General features: G+C 39.3%; 1 protein-coding gene and 1 long non-coding RNA gene across 2 annotated transcripts; one reads left to right on the forward strand and one right to left on the reverse strand.

Annotated features, from left to right (window-relative positions):
• Positions 1–5,624: 5,624 nt before the first annotated feature.
• LOC104934603 (mixed lineage kinase domain like pseudokinase) lies at positions 5,625–15,631 on the forward strand. Its single transcript, XM_010750305.3, has 11 exons — positions 5,625–5,720; positions 9,757–10,201; positions 10,635–10,712; positions 11,065–11,242; positions 11,869–11,969; positions 12,057–12,192; positions 12,763–12,847; positions 12,955–13,103; positions 14,007–14,056; positions 14,697–14,837; positions 14,968–15,631. The coding sequence occupies exons 2-11, from the start codon at positions 9,763–9,765 to the stop codon at positions 15,012–15,014; spliced, it is 1,404 nt and encodes a 467-aa protein (XP_010748607.2). The 5' UTR covers positions 5,625–5,720; positions 9,757–9,762; the 3' UTR covers positions 15,015–15,631.
• A 726-nt stretch (positions 15,632–16,357) lies between these two features.
• LOC113744235 (uncharacterized) lies at positions 16,358–17,667 on the reverse strand. Its single transcript, XR_003461379.1, has 3 exons — positions 17,431–17,667; positions 17,280–17,332; positions 16,358–16,472 (listed from the first exon to the last, which is right to left on the reverse strand). It is a non-coding gene; the product is annotated as an uncharacterized LOC113744235 (long non-coding RNA).
• Positions 17,668–20,759: the final 3,092 nt, after the last annotated feature.

The following is a 20,759-nucleotide window of genomic DNA, read 5'->3' on the forward strand; positions in this document are numbered from 1 at the left end:
TGACCTAACTAAGGAAAACAAAAAAACACCCCAAAGGAGGAAAAACTCTAAACTAGGTATGAAAAATTTTTCAAAGTCAAAATCACTCACAAAGAGGAAAATCAAAGGCTGCAAAACGTTAACTGAAATCTCTCCAAGGGAGACTGAAAAAAACAACTAATCTAATCTCTATGAAACAAAAGCTTGACTAAGAAAATTACAACAAATAAAAAAAAAAAATCACTCTTACAAGGAGAAAACAAAAACTCACGAGCAGAAACGCTATGACTGTGGCAAGGCTTGGAAACGTCTCTGGTGCACGATCAGAAGATGAAACACTTTGGCACAGGACGAAGGGAGACGCAGACAATATATACACAGGGTAATGCAAAACAGGTGGAAACAATCAGGGCGGGGAAGACAATCAGACCGGTGACACATGAGGAAGGGGAAGTGATCTGAAACGAGAGGGCAGGTAAATATCAAAAAATAAAACAGGAAATGATGAGACATAATAAAAACCCAACTAGACCTCACCGCGGTGTGACAAGCACTCACAGCAAAAAAATCATCATACAATCTTCACTTGTTGCCAAACCAAAAAGGATCGATGATGCTGCTGAGAGAAGAAATAAGAGGTCTTGACTGTGGCACTATTCCATTTCATTCAAAGCTAACTGCCTCACTGTCTTTACAGATAATCATGAAGACGAAGAGGCATGGCTGGAAATGATGCAACATATCGTACCCACATTCCCAATCATCTGCACAATGGCTGAAAATGTGAAGTCCAACAAGGACTGCTGCAAACAAATTGCCCAGAAAGCCAGAGCCATGGAAGATCTGGTTTGAATAGAATTCACCCAAACTAATGCTTTTGTGTGCTTCATGAAGTCCATCCGCCATAAAGGCAAGTTCATGAATGTGATCATGGACAAAAAACTATCTGGTCTCTTCCATATCCTGTCAGGGGCTCTACTGATTGAACTGGGGAAGACACTGAAAAAAGTGTATGAAACAGTTACAGGAGGAGAAAGAGAGAGGATGAAGAGTAACGAAGAAGCAAGACCAGCACCATGACCCCTGTGCCATTGTCTATCCTCACAACTTCCAGGGATCTTTCCAACAAAACTAAACTTTTAACTAAAATTAAAAGAAAAGGAAAAGAAAAATCAACTTTTGTGCAAAAACCTTCAATCAGAAATGTAGATTTTCTTTCTGAATGCAGTATATAAAAGAGAATAACCTGCATGTTACAGAGCATTTATTTTTTCATTTTCTGCATGTTTGTTGCATCTCTGGTGTCTGTTTAGTAAATGCATACATGGGCATTTATTTAAAACTGTTCATCTGTTATCTAAAAATTCCATGAGTATTTGATTTTAATGAATGATTATTGTTTTTTCACATTTTTAATCATCTGTACCAACAAATCGAGTGCTATCTCTTTTCGTGGTATTTAACAGATTACTTATGTAGGAAATCTGAGCTCTGATCAGAAAAGGCTCAATCATTTGGTATAAGACTATATTTCTTCAGACTCATAGCACCATCTTATGTACACACATTGAATCATTAACTTTAAGCAGAAATAAATGACGGAGAAAGGATTTCATACTTGTGAATGAAAAACTTGTTTCTGACTTCAAAGACAACCAAAGTTTAAGGTTGTAAAAAATGACAATGCGACAAATCACATGACAAGTGTGAGAAGATTACGAAGAAGATAGATAGATTTTTGTGAATGAAAGAGATCAAAAATAAGTAAATAAATGAGTAAAATAAATGAAGACCTACACATGGGTTGTAAAATGGGCCTAATATAAGTGGAGAATTTTAGAAATGTAATTTTTATAAAAATATTCAGTGCATAAAGCCATATGTATCACAATAACATTGTGTTTTTAAAGGTACACTTCATGTACAAACAACAAATCATAAATATCTATGTCTGGACTGTTAAATTTATTATGCTAAAAACTGTGTTTCATTAGTTTGAAATATAGATTATCATTGATATTATCTGTAACATGACAGATTCTGTCCATAATCTAACCTGATTAGTGTCTCCTACTGAACTTCTTAACAGAAAAATGATAATATCTTAATAACATTGTTGTTGGTTCCTGGCTTTTTAAAGGTGCACATCATGTGCAAACAACAACACATGTCTGTGACTGATCATTTAAAATAATTTCTGCAATTCATCTCCTATGAGGCTTTGACGGCATGCCAAACACACTATTGCAGAATACAGTAGTACCCTGTACTTTGATATGCATTTTTGATTCCACTCTTTGCACTATGTCCTCTTGCTCTGCTAGTCTGTTCTCCTGTTCGACCACTGCCTTTCCTGTTGACTAACTTTGTCTCCATCTCCCTGCAATATTCTCCTGCTCAGCAAGCATCCTCTCCTGTTCGACCAGCTTCTCCTCCTGGTGGACATGCAGCCCCAGAGAGAGTCACAAAGGCATCAAGTGAGACTTTTGTTCAGGTTCTCAAACTCAATTGTAGTCGCTGGATTTTATCATGGTTGCATCACATGTTGTTTGCTGAATTTGGTAGCACCTCCTTTGCTGATTCAAGAATGTTGTTAAGTTTTTCCAAAGCTTTGATAACATCCTCAGAGAGTTGGTCTGCTTCTTTCTGCTGGACGAACTCCACCAGTCTCTGCAGTGCGTCTAGTCTACTTGAAATGTGGGGGATTTCTCATATTGGTCTTCATCCTGTCAACTAGGCTGTAGATGCCCATGAAAGTTTTTATGACGTCCATGATCAGCTGGAGAGACAATTCAAAACAAAACCAGGGAACTATGATTATTGTTGAGGTTATGAGGTATATTAATGAAATTAATTGAATCTTAGTAATCATACTGAGCTGTATGAGCTATAATAAACCATTACAATTTATTCTTTGCATTGTGCTTATCTTTATCTAATCTATCTATCTATCTAGTCTTCTATCTATCTCTCTATCTATCTATCCTATCTATCTATCCTATCTTGTAATAGAGTAGATATAATATAGATATATATATATATAGTATATATAGTATATATATGATATATAATATATATTAAATTATATAATTGATTATATTACATTAAGTGACTGTTTCTCAGGTGCCACCACTAAAACAAACTTGACATTTTTTGCAAAATTAGTGGTGATGATCTAAGACTGACTGATTTGTTTCACAGTTTTTTATTGACTGAACTGTTTGTCATTTTCCAACATTAAAATGCATATCTAACTGGCTTTTATGCTGTACTGATGGTAAGCTTTAATACTCCAGTTCCAGTGCCTGCAGCAATTTTAATGGGCATTCCCAGTTTCCCCATTAGTGCATAAACTGGGCTAGCACTCACTGGTAGAAAGTACTCCTAATTTTTGCAAACATGATTAAAGAGTCACTAAAAATCTAATAAGGCAAAATGTGAATCAAAAATAGCAACATTGAGTTTCTGTCCAACTAACAGGTTCTAACAGGAGTCTGTTAATTTATATATCAAGAAGAAATGATTACTTACTGTGAAGTGCTTGTTGATGCAAGTTGTCTGTCTTAACGCGGGTGAGTGCAAGAAAGAAAAGAAAGATTTTATATCCTCTTCTTCAGATCAGCTAATAAGTTATCATCCTCCGTCGTTTCTAATCTCTACAGGTATCTGTCGGACCTGTGGACCTGTGGTCACAGAGCTCACAGATAATCTAGACTTTATTGGTCAGTGGAACAAATTACTGTATGCATAAAGCAGTGGCTTTCAACCTGGGAGCATCAAAAAACAGCTACTGCAAACCGTCACCAAATAAATCCAATGTTCATAAATATAAATGGCCGTTGTAGAATTCTATCATTGTGCAGTCAATAAAAATAGAGCAACTCTAAACATCAGTTTGTCATTTATGGAGCAACTAAATTACAGGCATATCTGTGTTGTCTAGATGAAGTTCATAAATTGTGTCTTGATAACTGAATTGAATGTCTTTACATGCATGGAAAACTGTTATCTGCATCTCTTGCCCTATCATTGTAAATCATAACGACAGAGGTTTTTTTAAATACTTAAATTTTTCTGCCTTTGTGTGAACACAGAAAAAATGAAGTCTGGAGTTTTCACACGAATAAAAAAAGAGCTAAGCAAATAAAAAAAAGGCACAGGTATAGGTCGGTGATCCTCAGTTACAAAAAAAATAGTAAAAAAAAAAGTCATTTTCTCCATAATGCAAATAGAGTTGATTATGCTGATAAGAAAGATGATAGAGATAATAGGAGGGTTCCTCTGGACCCAGCATTTTGTAACTGTCTTTTTACTTGCATCCTAACAGATTTTCAAGAGGTATGAGTCACTCCTACTGAGATCCTTAGGAATATGTCCAAGGTACATCAAGGTAAAAGAGAGGTCAGTTTTCAGATCCAAGATCTCTGAGCCCACTTCTTTTCAGAAAAAGCCTAACATAAGGGCATGTCCAGAAAATGTGATCATGATCGACTGAAGCCAATCAACAGAGAGCTTGAGACCCACTAAATTTGGATTAATGGTTGGGGGGTAATAAAAAAAAGAGATTTTTCCAGCAGAAATCCAAAACAAGGAGTTAGTAGAGGTAGCCTGGGTCTCCTGTATTTGAAGCCACACATCCTCCGGCATTGCAATATTGACTTCCTTTTCCCAGCGCTCTCTTATATAGTTGGTTGGATTTTTATTTATGAAGGAGAAGCATCCATAAGTATCTGGGTTATTCTTGAGGGTTCAACAGGGTCTGAGGGCCTTATTGCCTTATAAAAAAAATCAAAAAGGTGAATCTGTAGGTACCGGTAGAAATCTGAGAACCACTGGTTTAAGTTGATTTATTGGCAGCTGCTTTTTTATGGCCCCAGTTTGAGAACCACTGCTATCATAGTTATTATAGTAATTTGTTCCAGAGGTGAGACCCAGAATGATAATCGCTTATCACCTATCAACATATGACTGCCAATAAAACCATACAATTTTATGAGGTCAAGTATGCGTCCAACTCAGATTTTGTTTACAGACTTTGTTCGCAACTGTCTCACTGATCTCCTGACAAACAATAAATGCTTCAGTTAAGCTGCAGGAACCAATGCTTTTTATAGTTTATTTGTACTGTGGTGTCATCATCCAGTATGAATAAATACAATAGTATTGTGCAAGTCAAACCTTTGTGTTGTTTGTCGAAGTAACTTGTTATATATTTAAGTTAGAATGAGAAAGAAGTAACAACATCATAATACATTTTATTCTTACAAAACTGTACACTAATACCAGTGTTAAATGGCACTAGTTTGCAACACTAGAACAATGGTGCTCTGTATTTCTAATGTTATATAATATCAATGACTATGATCTTCACTTATTGTTTGTTATAAAACGCCAAGGCAAATTCCTTGGGCGTTTCACATGAGACCAGCCAGCCTGACAGATCATCAATATAACAGTTTGTCAGAAAGCCTCCAGATTAAATCTGCTCTGCACTTCCATCTGCCAGGAGTGAGTAATGCTTCTGCTTCAAGGATAACATAAATAAATTCCGGGTGTGTCAGCCAGAGCATGAACAACACCCAGGAGGGGGGAAGGACTGCAACTATCAGAGAAGAACAGGAAGTGTTGACAGCAGAGAGGAGGAGCTGAAGGCTACAGAAGCTGTTTCATTTTTTCACCGCACACACACACAACGTTTACCTGGGTCAAGACAAGAAGCTTTTGCTGACAACCACGTAGAGGTAAATAATCTTTATATTTTTGTTCATGTACTGCCCTGCTGACTCTTTGCTCTGTGTGTCCTCTTGTTGTTCACTCTGTGAGCAGGTATGTCTGCAACCTACAACATGCTTTCATGTCAACGCTGGTTCGCAGTTTTGTAAAACGGAAACTTTTCATACATTAACCCGCCCTGAGGTCTGATCCTGAAATAAACAAGGCATGTGATTACAAGGAGCAAAGAGTGATAATTATGCTGTCAAACATCAGATTGAACAAAGACCGTATACATGCCAAATAAATACAAAACAAATCTTGTGTTTGAAACTCAGGATTTGCAGATAAAGAGGAAATCACTGCTTTCTGCTTTCTAAATAAAAAAAAACTAGAGTTAAGAGTTATTATAGATTGATGTTTTACACTGCGCTACATTTGCAACATGCAATCCAAAGAATGCTTTGTTGACAAAAAAGGAATAGGAAGTCAGAAGATTGTAACCACAACTTACCACATTTTCCTCTATACCTCTGTATTTGTTTGATACTGTGAAATTTTAAAAAGGTGTATATGCTACAGATCATCTTCTAACTGTGAGCTGTGAGGTACTTAATTAGAGGTTAACACATTTTGTCAAACTGGGTGTACTTTATATCAAATCTTTGAATGTCTGGTATTAATTGAGTCATCCAGCCACATTGTAATGTGGCTGGACACTGTCATGTTTTTCCAAGATGTGGGTACTATTTGTATAGTGGCCATGCTAGCAGCATAGATTTAGGGATGTCACTGTCACTCCGTCAGTTGGCCTATCACTTTGGTTCAGACTGAAATATCCCAACAACTATTAGATAGATTGCTATGAAATGGAGTTTGTTTAAGACATTCATGGCACACAGCGGACAATCTTACTGGACTTTGCTGTGCCCCTGACTTACATTAGTGGTTTTGAATGAAATATCACAACAATAAAACGAATTGGTTTTTGACCTGCTATTATAAGTGAGGACTTGTAGTTATATGCTTACAAGCAGTCTGCAAAAGCTGAATCAGTCTCTGATTCACTGGTGTTATGTCAGAGACTATGTAACTATGTAACTGTACATACAGTTACACTATGTAACTGTATGTTCTTTACTGAAGCTCTCAATCTGTCTGACTCAACACATCAGAAAAGTTTCACTTTCTGTTGCAGAGTGAAATTTCTTAGACGTTGGGGTGTGTGAACCAAACAGTAGGACTGTTTTTAAGGAAACCGTCATTGTTATGTTACACAATCATCATGAGTTATTGATGGTTGAGTTACCGAAAGCTCGGCATTACAGGCTGATTGAATCTGGAGGAGCATTCCCATGGGAAATTCACATAGTATCAGCTCAGTTCACCTGGGTGCAGTCAATTACACACTAATTTAATTCACATCATCCCAGTTCAGAGTCATTTGCTGATAATTATAGTGAACCTGCTCTGTCATGAAAACAGGTATTTCACAGACTGAGCAGCATTACAATACTTGTTTGAACCCACATCTTCTTCCCTTCAGTTAACAGTCAACAGAAAACGGGGTGAGACAAGTTCCACCAATTCGACGGTCACCAATTACTTCCTGTTGAGTGGACATTTAATCATTGTTTGGCTTGGCTTCTGCTTCAGGATAATAATATATATATTCCAGGTGTGTCAGAGCAGAGCCTGAACAACACCCAGGGGGAGGAACAACTGCAACTCAGAGAGAAACGGGAAGTGTTGAGTTCTTCAGATTACTTATACCAAGACCTGGAGAAGGTCACTTTAATCTGACACTGTTTGAGAGAGTGCATAGTAATTCAGGTATTTCTGGGAAATGTTTTTGTACTATTTATTCTTAGATTAAACACATGTTCAGATCACAACAGGGCAGGTTCATATAAGGATGCATAAGTTGAAGTCATAAACTAATTCCTCAACAAATTTGTGCTCAGATATATTACCACATTGAAGTAGTATTAACTTAATATCACATACACATACATTTAAAACATTTCACATGGCATTAGCACTTTATTACGGACGCCCTAAAGGGTCATACATACATACATTTTATTCCACCTATTTTCCCGTGATAACGAGATAATTAATTTGAGATCTCGAGAAAACAAAACAATAGTCTAGTGTATTTAATCATTGCAGGAAACATCATTTAGTGTAGCAATGTCAGAGGAGCAGGAGAATATCGATCACCGCATCACATATCTCTTCAATCAAGGCCTGACACAGGCTGAAATAGCTTTAAATTAGCTTTGCTATAGATAATGTACACATTAGTGTGCGTCATCTGAGAAGACGGCTAGCAAGGCCTCAGCTTTATCTGAGGCACAATCTAACTGAGCCTAATGTCATAAATACCCTGAAAATCAAAATTGACTATCTGTATTTCAAACTCAGTAACTGTTTTAAATGTTTTGAGACAAAACAAGAACAAATACAAAATACACTAAAGGTGTCTCCTGCTCCTCTGACATTGCTACACTAAATGATGTTTCCTGCAATGATTTAATACACTAGAGACTAGATTGTTTTGTTTTTTCGAGATCTTGAACTAATTATCTTGTTATCACAGGAAAACGAAGGAAAATGATCTTGTTATCATGGGAAAACGGGTGGAATAAAATGTATGTATGTATGACCCTTTAGGGCTTCCGTACTTCATAGTAGTGGTGTGTGATACTGCATATTTTGGTATTGATCCAATATTAAGTAAATACTAAATAAATAATCGATACTATCGATATTTGGATCGATCCACCCACCACTACTTCATAGCATCATAAGTTATTCAAGATAGGGTAACAAAGTGCAACATATATCACTCATAGTTCCTAAATATCTTAAATTATTTAAAATTTATTAAGCTGTCTAACTATATGTAAGAGTCAACAGCGCTATTTTTACCTGTGTAAATATATCAAGACATAATCATTTTAAAAAAATGTCCAGAAGCTTTCAAAGAAATGGACAAAAGGGTTGGACCTTTCCTGGCCAGAAGAGGGCACATTTGACAAGCTCAGAATAAAGAATTATAGACCAAAAGATAAAAGTAAAAAGCGTTTGTAGAAAAGAAAAATGAAAGAAAATTATTGTTCAAGGTTGAAGATAACAAAAAGAATGTAGAAAGAAGAAAGGAGCAAACAAAACACAACTGCTGCAGAATAATTCAAAAGCAGGACTTTAGCCACTGGTGGCAGAAATTGTTAACATTAATGGAGACTTTGAATTAAAGGACAGTATTAGGCCTGCTAGGACTTCCACTCCTCCTAAACCAAACTTCAAATTGAATCTGGATTAAACTTCCTTGTCAAATGACACATCAAAAGATCCAATCCCAAATATTACAGAACCAGGAACAGGTAAATGAACTGAAAGGGCCACAAATATTGAAATGAGACAACTAGAGGGAGGTCAAGAGGAGAGTCTTACTAGCTAACTCTTGATCAGTCTGGAGAAAACATGAGTTAATTTGGACCATGATTCAGGTAATGGAGAAGGAAGCAGATCAATGCCATGATCATGCAAAGACTGTGATAGAGCAAATGGAAAACAATATACACAGACATCATAATGAGATATGTGGAGCAGAGGTGAAAGTAACAGGCCAGCAGAAACAATAAATGCACATTGAAAAGAAATGCAATTTTTATGTGATATACAACGTGACTGACTCCAAGTCTGGGCAGTTACCAAAAAAGGCCAAGCAATGCTGAAAGCAAATCTGGCATCATGAAGCCAAGCCAAAGAATGATTAAATATCCACTTGACCAGAAGTAACTAGTATGACTCATTGGCCTGCGTCGGATTGGTGCAAGTTGCCTCATGCTGTTAATTACAAATGTAAGGATGTTTCCACATATATGTGATCTTTTTCTTACAAGAATAAATGATCCCACTGTGCCTCCCTCTCTTTAGATCATCTCGTCTTCTTGTTTTCGCCACAACAGTTCTCAAACAAAATCAACTATAACAGTAGTTAACTATTGCTCACTTAAACTATTTGCAAATCAGATAAATTATTCTCTGTATCTCCAGTTGGTCATGGACTACATAGAGCCTATCCTGTCTATCGCCTCAGAGATCTACACCCTGGTTGAGAAAGTGAAGGCAAATCGGGAGCGATGCCAGCGTCTTTCTTGCCGAGTCAAAGCTCTGGAAAAGGTCATCAAAGAGACAGGGAAGAGACAACCCTCTGGTGAGGTAGAACAAGCTCTCAGGGAACTCCACATCACTCTGGAATCAGCAAAAAACTTCATTGAGAAATTCACTTCGGCCAATTTGATGAAGCGCATTGTGAACTCTGGAAGCCATGAAGGCGAGTTCGACATCTTTAATGAGCGCCTCAGTGATGCCGTCCAGGTTCTGTCTGTATTTCTGCAGGTGGAGCAACAGAATGTGTTGGACCAGGTGTTTGATCAGACCACCAGACAGAAAGAAGATGCGGTCGATGGGAGAAAGGACAACGAAGAGCTGAAGAAATGTGAGATAATCTAAAGTTTGTATTGAGTAAAGTCCATGTGTATGAGCTTTGATCTGATCTCTTCGATTTGATCTTGCACTTCCTTTTAAAAGAAGGGTGTTTGGAGGAATCAGGAGCACCAGGATAAATTTTATGCAAATTTTTTGTATGATTAAAATGCAAAGACTTTAGTAATAGCTTAAGACCACTGCAGGACCTTTTCCCAGAACTCTCGAATCTTAGTTACAACTTGCAAGTGTTCAGAACATTGGACAACTAACAATAATACTCATCCATTTTATTTTTACCCATCTTGGCGACCTTAATTCTGATATAGCATGAACACAGCATTAGCTCTGTTCCATCCATGTTGATCAGAGCAGAGAAATTGGACAGGATTAAGTGTCTGTTTTGATTTGTTTGTTTGTTTCATTAATGTTTATTTGATCTTCAGTGCTGCATGACTACATGAAGGCACAGGAGGAGAAGTATGAACAACTCAGAATCGACGTAGAAAAGCGCATGGCGTCCTGTGAGTACACTAAAGCACTTGTCAGTATGTATGTCAGTATGTTGGAAATTCAAAATAGATTTCCTTTCTCCTTCGGCGTTAATAAATACTTTAATAATCCCAGGGGTAAATTATTTTTAAAATTTTATATATATATGTAAACACAAACGATACAACACAACTTTAAATGAATGATCATGTTGATCTGAATACTGGTGAACTGGTGAATATGGAAATAAGGACCTGTTTGATAACAAGTTCATCATATCAGTTTTAAAAGCAATGATATGTCAATTTTGTGTTCACGACTTGTTTGCTGTTAGTGAGAAAATAATGAATATAATGGGGTATCAAACCTTTGCCCTTTTTACAGTGAACAAGCCCAGCATCACTGAGATAACCACACGGATGATCAAATCAGACGAGCTGAAATATGACCATCCTAAAAAGCCTTTCATGACAACACCATCCTCAGAGGTCTACAGAGGAGAATACAATGGATTCCCTGTGGCAATCAAGCGATACACTGACCTTTTAAACACCAGCTTACGGTCTGTGTCACATTTCAGGACAATATTGAATTAAAATAAAAAGTATTTTTTGACTGGAGAATGAAACTATTGTGATTTTAGTTTTTACTTTTTAATTTCTGTCTGTATTAAGTTTAAATTCTGTATTTGTTACGATTAGAAATCCCATTATCTCTTTTTCTGGAGCCTTGAATTTATGTAGGCAAAAGACAAACTGAGAAGAGAGATTCTTCCTCATGTTGCTTCTTTCCTGGTTTTGGTGGAAGTTTCTCTATATTGTGACTATAATGATAGAAGGTATTGGATGTTGTTCTAATTGTAAAGCTGAGATTACCAATCACTGCCTCAAGTGTGCGTGAATGTCAGATCCTCATAACCTAACCTTCGCTATTTGTGTCTCAAATACAAATTTTCTCCATCCAAGATGAAAAGGTGAAAAAGTGATTAATACATAAACTGAATATGTAAATTCCTCATAAAGCTACATCAGGCATACTTTAGTAATATTTTGAGGTTCTTTTTACTGCAATAAAAGTTTTAAAGGTTTTTAAGGAATTCAATTGATGATACAAAATATAATTAGATCCACCACTGCCAGCGACTACTGAATTAAATATTGAGTTCAATATTTGTATTTGTTTTCATAGGGACGTGAAGTCTATTTTCAATAAGGAAGTTGAAACTATGAAACGGTTTGAGTCTCCCAACATCCTGCGAATGTTTGGCATCTCTGTCAAGGATGAGGAAGGTGAACAAACTGCAGCATGTGAATTACAGAATATTATTGCACCTTTAAAATGATAGCAATGTAACGTGTTCTTGTGACTGCCTGTAGGACCCAGCCCTCAGTTCCTCATCATAATGGAGTACTGTGAGAAGGGAAGTCTCCGCCAGGTTCTGGACTCTGACTGCAAACTGTCCTGGACCAGAAAAGCATGTATGTGTCTGGATGCAGCCAAAGGACTCTACCGGTCAGTCTTCAATGATTAATGCGTAACATTTTGTTGCATCACTCAGTACTGATATGTGAATGAGCCACATTTTAGGAGTGGAAGATGTATAGTTAAAATCCTTAAATTGCATTTATTTTACTTTTACCTTAATTAAACTCTTGTATAACATGTATAATGTATATTGTGATACACTATAATCTTAAATTGTACATTTTCCACCACAAGAGTTTTTCCTTCACACTAGGAAGTAGAGGATAAGGTGATTGGGTTGCAATCAGCAACTACACCTAGATGTGTCCTTTAAATTAACCTGACTGTGGAAGTCGGTATTGGAAATTGTCTGGAAGACGGCAGGCACTTTCAAAAAATACTGCAGGTGATTGGATGAACCACCTGTCTATCACTGTCTATCATGGGCAAGCAATCAATCAGCATATAGTGTTGTAGTTGTGGAATGCAACCACCTTAACCCTCTTCTTCCTACCATGAAGGAGAAACTAAACTTTGCCTTTACATTGGATTTGTTTGAGTTATTTTTCATGATAAGAAGAAGGTACTATCATGATGATTATCACTGATGTCTCTTAGCCTGCACCAGACAGAGGAAAAATCTAAGGTTCATGGATGCATCAACAGCAGCAAGTTCCTGGTGGATAAAGGCTACACAGTCAAGGTACTGGGGTCAGTGCATGCTGGGACTGCTGAGGACCCATTGAATGGTGGGAATTAAGGTGTTGGTGAAAATGCATAAAGTCTTAACATCATTGGTGCCATTTTTAGCTGGGAGGGTTTGAGCTGTCAAAAACGGAGACTTCACTGAAGAAGTCGATAAAGACGTCAACACACAGAGAGGAGGGCCACTGCTACTACACTCCTCAAAAGCTCAACAACATCAACCACAAGTACAGCAAAGAGTGCGAGATATACAGGTCAGACACCAACAATGAATTACACCTGATCAACACCTACACTAAATGTTTTTTTAAACAGTATGCATTAATATTTACTGTTCACAAGTTGTTCCTAACAGCTTTATAAATGGCTGTTGTAAATGTGAAAGCTTCAAAGAAGTTTTTATAATCAGGTTTGCAGTTATGAAGTTACTAAATAATAAATTATTTCTTTGGTCTTGATGCTCTGCATTGGCCTATAGAACAAAAGAGCTTCAAAGACAAAATAAATATTCTGAGCGAGGAGGGTAACACCAGCCTGGCAACTGAAATGTTCTTCTGATTAATCATATATATCAGGAGTGTCAAAAATATAGTCCATGGGCCAAAATGGACTGACAGTTTCCAATCTGGCATCTACAGAGAAGTAATTAATTCTCTCATGATTTTTGTTGACATTCGTGTCCTAAATGTTAGAGAAGTGAGCTTCAGTGGAAGGACCAGCAGTATGATTTAGGCCCGCTCATTACCACCACTGAGGTGGTAATGTGCCCTTGAGCAAGGTCCTTAACCCCTTAGGTTGTTCCTGAAAATAGGAGCATTGCTTAAACCTCCCTAAATAAATTAAGGTTAAAATCTATGTACTGCTGGACACAAGATGTCTCCTACTTCACTGAAAAGTACATTCTCTTCAAGTTTCCATGTCACATCTGTACCTTTAAGTAACTTGGACTGGATTGGTTCCAAACTAGTTGTGATCTCACAAAATACTGCAGGTACATCCAGGTGTTGAGAAACTGAGAACCTTTTCTCCTTCACAGACGAATGTGAAAACAGCCCTCAAGCTTTAAACTCGCCACATACATCGCAATGCACTGTACAGCATAACTTTTAGGGGAATGGGACTTCTATCCTCACTAATTTGGAAATGTTGTCTTTCAGCTTTGGAATCGTCTTGTGGGAAATTGCAACCCGTAAGAAACCTTTTGATGGTGTGTATCTGCAGAACACAATAATCAACTTCCAACACTAAACTTACTGTTTTCTGCATAAAGTATGTAACTTCTTAGACCTAACTGACAGCTGCTAAAAGACTCACGCTTCCTCTTTCACAGCGAACAGTGGCTGTGGTTAGCAGGAAGTCAGTGACATATTTTCCATCTACTACATCTAAATGTTGCATTCTGTTTCTAAATAGTTACAAGTGCAAACATAACTATACAATTCACAGCTGACATACCACACATATAGATATATATACAATATATATACAAACACATATACATACAATGCCAGTCACAAGGTTGGAAACACCTTCTCCTTTAATGGTGGGAGCTGAACATTGGCTCCCTCATCATGAAAGCACAACAGAGGATGTACTTTGACACTCTAAATTGCATTTAAGGTCCCCTTCTGACCCTGATCTTATACTTAACTTAAGGTCACAGGAACAACAGCAGTATCTATTGTGAACCTTCTCCAACAGTTGTACCGTGACAAACCAACATACTGCTACACAGAACATACAAAGTTTAAGGTTAACTTTATAACAGGCACCAAAGCACCAAGGCAAAAACCTACCTGGCAATAGACCTGATTTTGATCCTTGATATGTTTTCACTTTTCTTCTAGGCTTGACGATTCAGGATGTGTATCAGAAAGTGTACACAGAGAAATATCAGGAACCACTCCCTGACGACTGTCCTGAACCACTTGGATCTCTGATCAATGACTGTCGGGCCTATGATAGCTTCCAAAGACCTAATGCTGGAGGTACTTGAAAATCACATTTTCCAGCCCATAAACACCAATTGTTTTCATACAGAATTTCAAACTGACACAAAAAACATATATTCGCATTCTTTCTATTTACTCATTCATAAATTGTCTTTTTCTTCTACAGTGCTGGTGGATAAACTAGGCATTGTGGTGGCACAGTTAGAGGAGTAATAAAACATCACTCCTCTGCCTCTCTGTGAGCAGCACTCAGGTCATCCTCAGCACAAGAAATACAAAAAGTCTGAAAACAAGCCTGTAGCTTGCTGAAAACTCCATAATCCAAAGGATGGTTTACAAGGCACTATCCTTTTACTGTAACTCTTGGATAAGTATATCATACTGTTCTAACCAGGAACCTGTTTCCAAAAATAAACCTCATGGATCTGCTTATACGTGTGTTATTTGAACAGCATTATAACTCTAAATGTTTTTTAAATGGGTGTCCTAAAAAAATGGTAACATGGGTTGTTTTAGAGATGTTGATATAGACATATAAATCATTACATTGTATTTTATAGCACAGAACCTACATTACAGCATATACTGTAACTGTCACACATGTAAAGGATGTTATGAATGTTAGCTCTCTCTCATCTAACTGAAAAAGGCCTTTACCTATTGTTACAACTCAACATTACAACAAAATACTATTTTCAAACTGTGTTATGTTTTACGTAAATGGGTTTGTGTGTACCATGACCATGACTGCTCTTGGCAAGTAAAAGTGGTGTTTGGAGTAACATGGGTGCTGATGTTTAAATACGAATAAAATATGAATCATGAAACCATCAAACTTTTCTTCTTTTACACTAAATCTTAAATGAAATTGTTGACTTGAGCCATGTGATTCCTAACTTATTTTTCTTCTTAACTTTACTTTTTTTGAGGATTTTTGCTTTATAATTTTTTACTTTATTATTATTAAATTCTTGCTGCAAGAACTTCTTTAAATTCAAGTGTAAGTACATAGGCTAAAAACAGATTTTTTCCTAATGTCTCTGTGTCAAGGCCTGGTATGTCACCCTCCTAATCCCTGTTCTGATCAACTGGCTCTTATTTACACAGAGATCTTAAACAGATCTCGGACCAAAACAAAGCGGACTGTTTGGATAGGTGAGACATGCATCTTCCATCAAGCATAAAATGTTTGCCAGCTGCCTTTCAATCTTACAGGAGACGAGTGTTTGACACTTATTCATTCCTACAGATCAGGTGTGTTGTGTGTTGGCACTGAAGCGGAGAAAACACGACTCACTTCTTTAAAATCTCCTGCTCGCGTTGTCGCGAGTGCTCTCAGCTTTGGAGCGTACAGCAGAACATATCTGAACCTTGGCTTTCTTGTTGCACTAAGGGAAACAACATAGACATACAAGGTCAAGTGTGATGCCGGATATGAAATCAAGACTCCTGTTCCTGCAACTTTGCTGACCTGTGGACATTTAGCGGCCGGGCCCTGAGCTTTCAGCCAGCGCTGGATGCAGGTGAAGCCAAAGAGGTGACCACCACACGCAGAGCAGACAGCCTGTGTTCGCCCGCTGTCGTCCATGCCTCAAAGCAGATTGTGCAGTTGTCGCCTTCACCCTCTTCGCCATGTGACGACTGGAGAGAAGCCGAGGCCACAGACACCGACTAGAGGTGGACGAGATGGTTTCAAGCTACATGGAAACTAAACATCATAAATTACAGATTTAAAACAAGGTCAGAAAGACATTCTGGCATTCAGACTGACAATGACTGCGGACCACAAGGTGGTGCACCGGTACAGGTGAGGAGTAGTAAGTCAGGTTCAGGCTCAGCAGCCTCCCAGTTAACACAACCAGACCGAGACAGTCTGTACGGTACACAGGCACTTATTTTTAACATTTCGCTTTTTATTGTTGCACTAAAATGTTGTGAAAATCACTTTTTTATTTTTAAATAATCCATGGCTGAATTTATTCATTTATTTTTGCAAAACTCTGTTCATTGTTGTCCATTACTATCCGGTACCTACACCTTTAGTTAGCCATGCATCTAGGTTAGGGTAGCTGACTGAGCCATGGGATTCCAGGATCAAAACCTGGCCTCTGTCAGTCTTGGATACTGCATTTGGTCTCAGTCTGAACTGACTGGAAGTTCCGCATTGCAGCAAGTGTGTGGGTGGTGTAACTCATGCTCAGTGGACCCTGGCTGCCTGATTTTATATTAAACATAAATATAAGGGAAGCATAAGCACCATGCTGGCTGTTTCATGGGAACTCTAAACAGATGACAACGGAAAACAATCTAACTGACGGGTTCACCTTGTATTCCAGTATTAAGGCAAAGTGTATACTCTCTGTATATGAAGAGTGACTATTTATCATTTCAAAAAAATAGCTAAATCTGATCTCTGCATGAAACACAAGTCTAATATGTCTACTAGAAAGAAAAGTGATGGAAAAGGTCTGAAGTTACCTGGACGACCAGATTTTGCTTCTGTCCTCTCACATCTGCAGCTGAACTGGAGTCTGAACACGGTTGAAACAAAGAAATTATAATGCACTCTGAGAACACAACACACGGACTCTGCGCTGGTCTGTGAACAGCACATGCTGGTCACACTCACTGGTTGGAACGGCTTCTTGTGGTAGTGTGTTTTGGATGGAGGCATTGAGGCGAGGACTAGCAGGCGGCAGCACGGGGTCGACAGGCTCCGTGGCAGCAGATACACCTTCATCTCCCTCGTTCTCTGCTTCCGCGTCCTCGTCAGACTCGCTGACCTCTGTGGTGCTGCCGGACTCCGGTTGAGCCACACTGGCGGCCGGTGCTCGGAGCAGGAGTCCGGAAAGCCCCTGGAGGGCGCTGCAGTCTGGCTGGGGTAGTGCACCCTGAGACCCTGCCTGGAGCACAACACATACCAAAAAAGATACTGGAGACAGGAGGGTCTGACCATGTATGAAAAATATACGGTAAATAGAGCTGAATTTAAAGAACTACTTGGATACAGTTAGTGTTTATACTAAATTAAGCACATAAGACCCACAACAAGCCTTTTTTGGTTCTGGGTACCTGAGTCTCCTTCGTATGGGCGCCCCTGAGCAGCTGATGGTGTGGCGGCAGAGCCGCAACCGCTCTCTGAATGAACGCCCAGGTCGCAGGAAGTCTGGGCGGCACACGAGATGCCGTCTGTCGTCCTTCATTTTTCATCGTCGTCATCATCGTCCACCTCAGTTGCTGCTGCCAGAGTCCGAGATGACTAGTGGTGCGTTTGGGTCTTCACCTGCCGGAGCAACCACTGGCTGTACACCGCCTCTTCCTGCTCTCCATCGGAGAGTCGACCTCCATGGCCTCCATCTGCACAGCAGCATGGTGGTGTGAAAAGGACAGTTTATTGTTAGAGCCCATGCTCTGCCAGCAAACCACATCATGTGAAGTCTTCTCACAGTGTGTTTTACGAGTCTGAATGAAGATTTCATTCTACGTGGGCCACAGATCATCTATAGCCTAGTGCATGCTAACTTCAACTTTAACTGCATGCAGCGCAAGTGATGACACCATTTAGAAATCCTCTTCAAAACATGCACACATTTACAGACAAACAGGCACAACACACTTCTCATCTGTCCCCTCGCGTTTTTGTTTCACAGCGGCAGGGGTGGGGGAATAGGAAGAAGAAAAACCCACAAGAAAAAAAAAACACGACGGGGACAGAGATGAGGAAGTGAAAAAAAAACTGAAGCCCAACATTTTGACTTATTGCAGAACACACCCCAGGCGCTCAAGTATACACACTCACAATGCCGTAGGTCACTTGCGTAGACTCTAGACAGAGCATACATCCCACTATATATCAGCCTCTAACCCTACATATTCCTTTCCATAAGTTTGGAGCTCACCTGAGAATCACAGCTTAGATCGCTCTGTGCTGAAAACACCTTCCAAGTATTGCACTCATGTGTTTTACAGTGTGACTCTGTATTGTATTTATATGACCTTGGTTTAAACTAATGCATTTCACACTTTTACTTTGTATGAAGTGAATGTTTGCTCTTTGTGCCTTAATAAGTGACAGAAAAATATTACCACATTTACTTCTGCTCTTGCTGCACCTTTAAACGCTATTGAAGCCGTAATCTTGGTTTCTAATGCCAAATTGATAATGTCACACTTTTTCTGCTCCACTTGTTGATCCTCATCACATCCAGGAGGCTGAGGAGGTCATCTGACTCTGTGTTGTAGTCCTGAGACACGAGGTTCCTCTCCCTCTCCCTTCAGGAATGCACTCAGTGTAACATGAAGCTGCAGGAGCATCTCTGCAGAGCTGGGACTGGTTTATGGCATACTGGACTATCAATCATGAGTCCTTCACGTCGCTGCTGGATGCAGCTCTCATGGTGGGCCAAATTCTGCTCCAAGTAGCTCCACAAATCCAAAGTTACACAGCGAACTGAATGTTGAGGTAAGAGTTAGCTGGCGTCGATTGTCACAAGCGTGACACACTAACTGTGAACTGTCCAACAAAATCACCTTTAAAATGTACAAATAAACCTTTCTCTGTGATGGCAAACATGCCTCCTCCTCCGCTTTGCTTCTCCGGGCCAGGTCGTGTGGCACATTAACTGAGCCCGAGGTCGAAGAGGCCTCCGGGCCAAACACAGCTGTCAATATCTCCTCGTACTCGGTTCAACTGTGATGTATCATGCATCTTCTCAGTGTGTTAGCAACGCTGCAGAGTGATACAATAAAAACAACAAAGCTCTCTGACCCGGTCCCTGGTAACCACAGCGCTTAAGCTAAATAGCTAGCTTTTGAGAGCTTGTGATGCTCGCAGCGTGTTTTTCATTGCTTAAACACAGCTTCTATCAAAGTCAGTGCACAACTACCCACTGTTGAGATGAACTACGGTGTTGCTGCCGTATAAACTCGTAGGAAATGAGTCCGCTTGCGTGTTCGTTAGCGCTGCTAGCTCGTTAGGTAACAGGCTGCGCTCGGGCTGAAGCACCGCGTGAGGAGCAGACACCTACCTGTGCGGGATGTGAGGGTTTACCGGCCGCAGATCCTGCTCTGGAAGACCACACAGGGTGACAACAGCATGGCTCCGAGGAGCTACTCAACAGGGTCTGGTTCTGTTGGGTTTATGGTCACATCCAGTTCAATCATGAGTATTAATGCAGTCGGGACCGCGGTCAGGGCTCGAATCTCCCGGCGCCAGTTCACTCTGCCCGCCCCATCCTGCCACGACGTCACCGCCAAAGTCGTATGTCGGAAAGATGATGCAGAGACTTACACACCACACACCACACGTTTCATTTGATATATTGATATACACGGAACATTGAAATAAATGTGTTTGATGGAGTGTTAACACATTGAGCTGGTGCAGAGAGCTGGATGAGTCTGAAGGAGGTGGGGACTTCACTTGGAAGAAGAATGCCAAAAACTGCAGTTCCTCAAATGTTCACTTGAGGGCTGGTTACCGAACAAGTTATTCTCCATAGTCCCCATGTTAAAGTGACTTCACAGCCGAAATATGTAATATATATATAATATTATAATGTTACAGCCTGGTATATAAAAACCGTTGGTCTCTGTAGCAAATTTTCCTGATCGTGACAAATATACTGGGTCTGCATTTTTTTTAATTCACCTGTTCAATTATATTAAAGCTTAAAGTTATGCATAATTAACAGTGTTGTCACTTTGATTGACAGGGCGGTGCCATTAAAGATTGCTTGTTTGAGCACCCAGGCATTATTCAACCCGCCTCGGCCCACGATGATCCGCGTCGGGAGGCCAGAGGTGGAAGAGCAGGATGCCAACATTGCAGCTTCTGGGATGTTCCTAAACCAATCTTTGAAGCGTGACGTTATTGCTGTCATTTCATTCTGTGATGGAGGGTTTCTTTGAACCAACAGTACTATATTTAAGTAGGAAGGAAACTCAGCTTTTTTTCTG

Source organism: Larimichthys crocea, chromosome XXI (genome assembly GCF_000972845.2).
Source record: "Larimichthys crocea isolate SSNF chromosome XXI, L_crocea_2.0, whole genome shotgun sequence".
Lineage (NCBI taxonomy): Eukaryota > Metazoa > Chordata > Actinopteri > Sciaenidae > Larimichthys > Larimichthys crocea.

Bases quoted from the DNA above. Each gene is read 5' to 3' on its own strand.
- LOC104934603 (XM_010750305.3), top strand. From the start codon at position 9,763: ATGGACTACATAGAGCCTATCCTGTCTATCGCCTCAGAGATCTACACC. The intron at 10,713-11,064 runs GTGAGTACACTA...CCCTTTTTACAG, and splicing joins AGAAAAGCGCATGGCGTCCT to TGAACAAGCCCAGCATCACT. The intron at 14,057-14,696 runs GTGTGTATCTGC...CTTTTCTTCTAG, and splicing joins CCGTAAGAAACCTTTTGATG to GCTTGACGATTCAGGATGTG.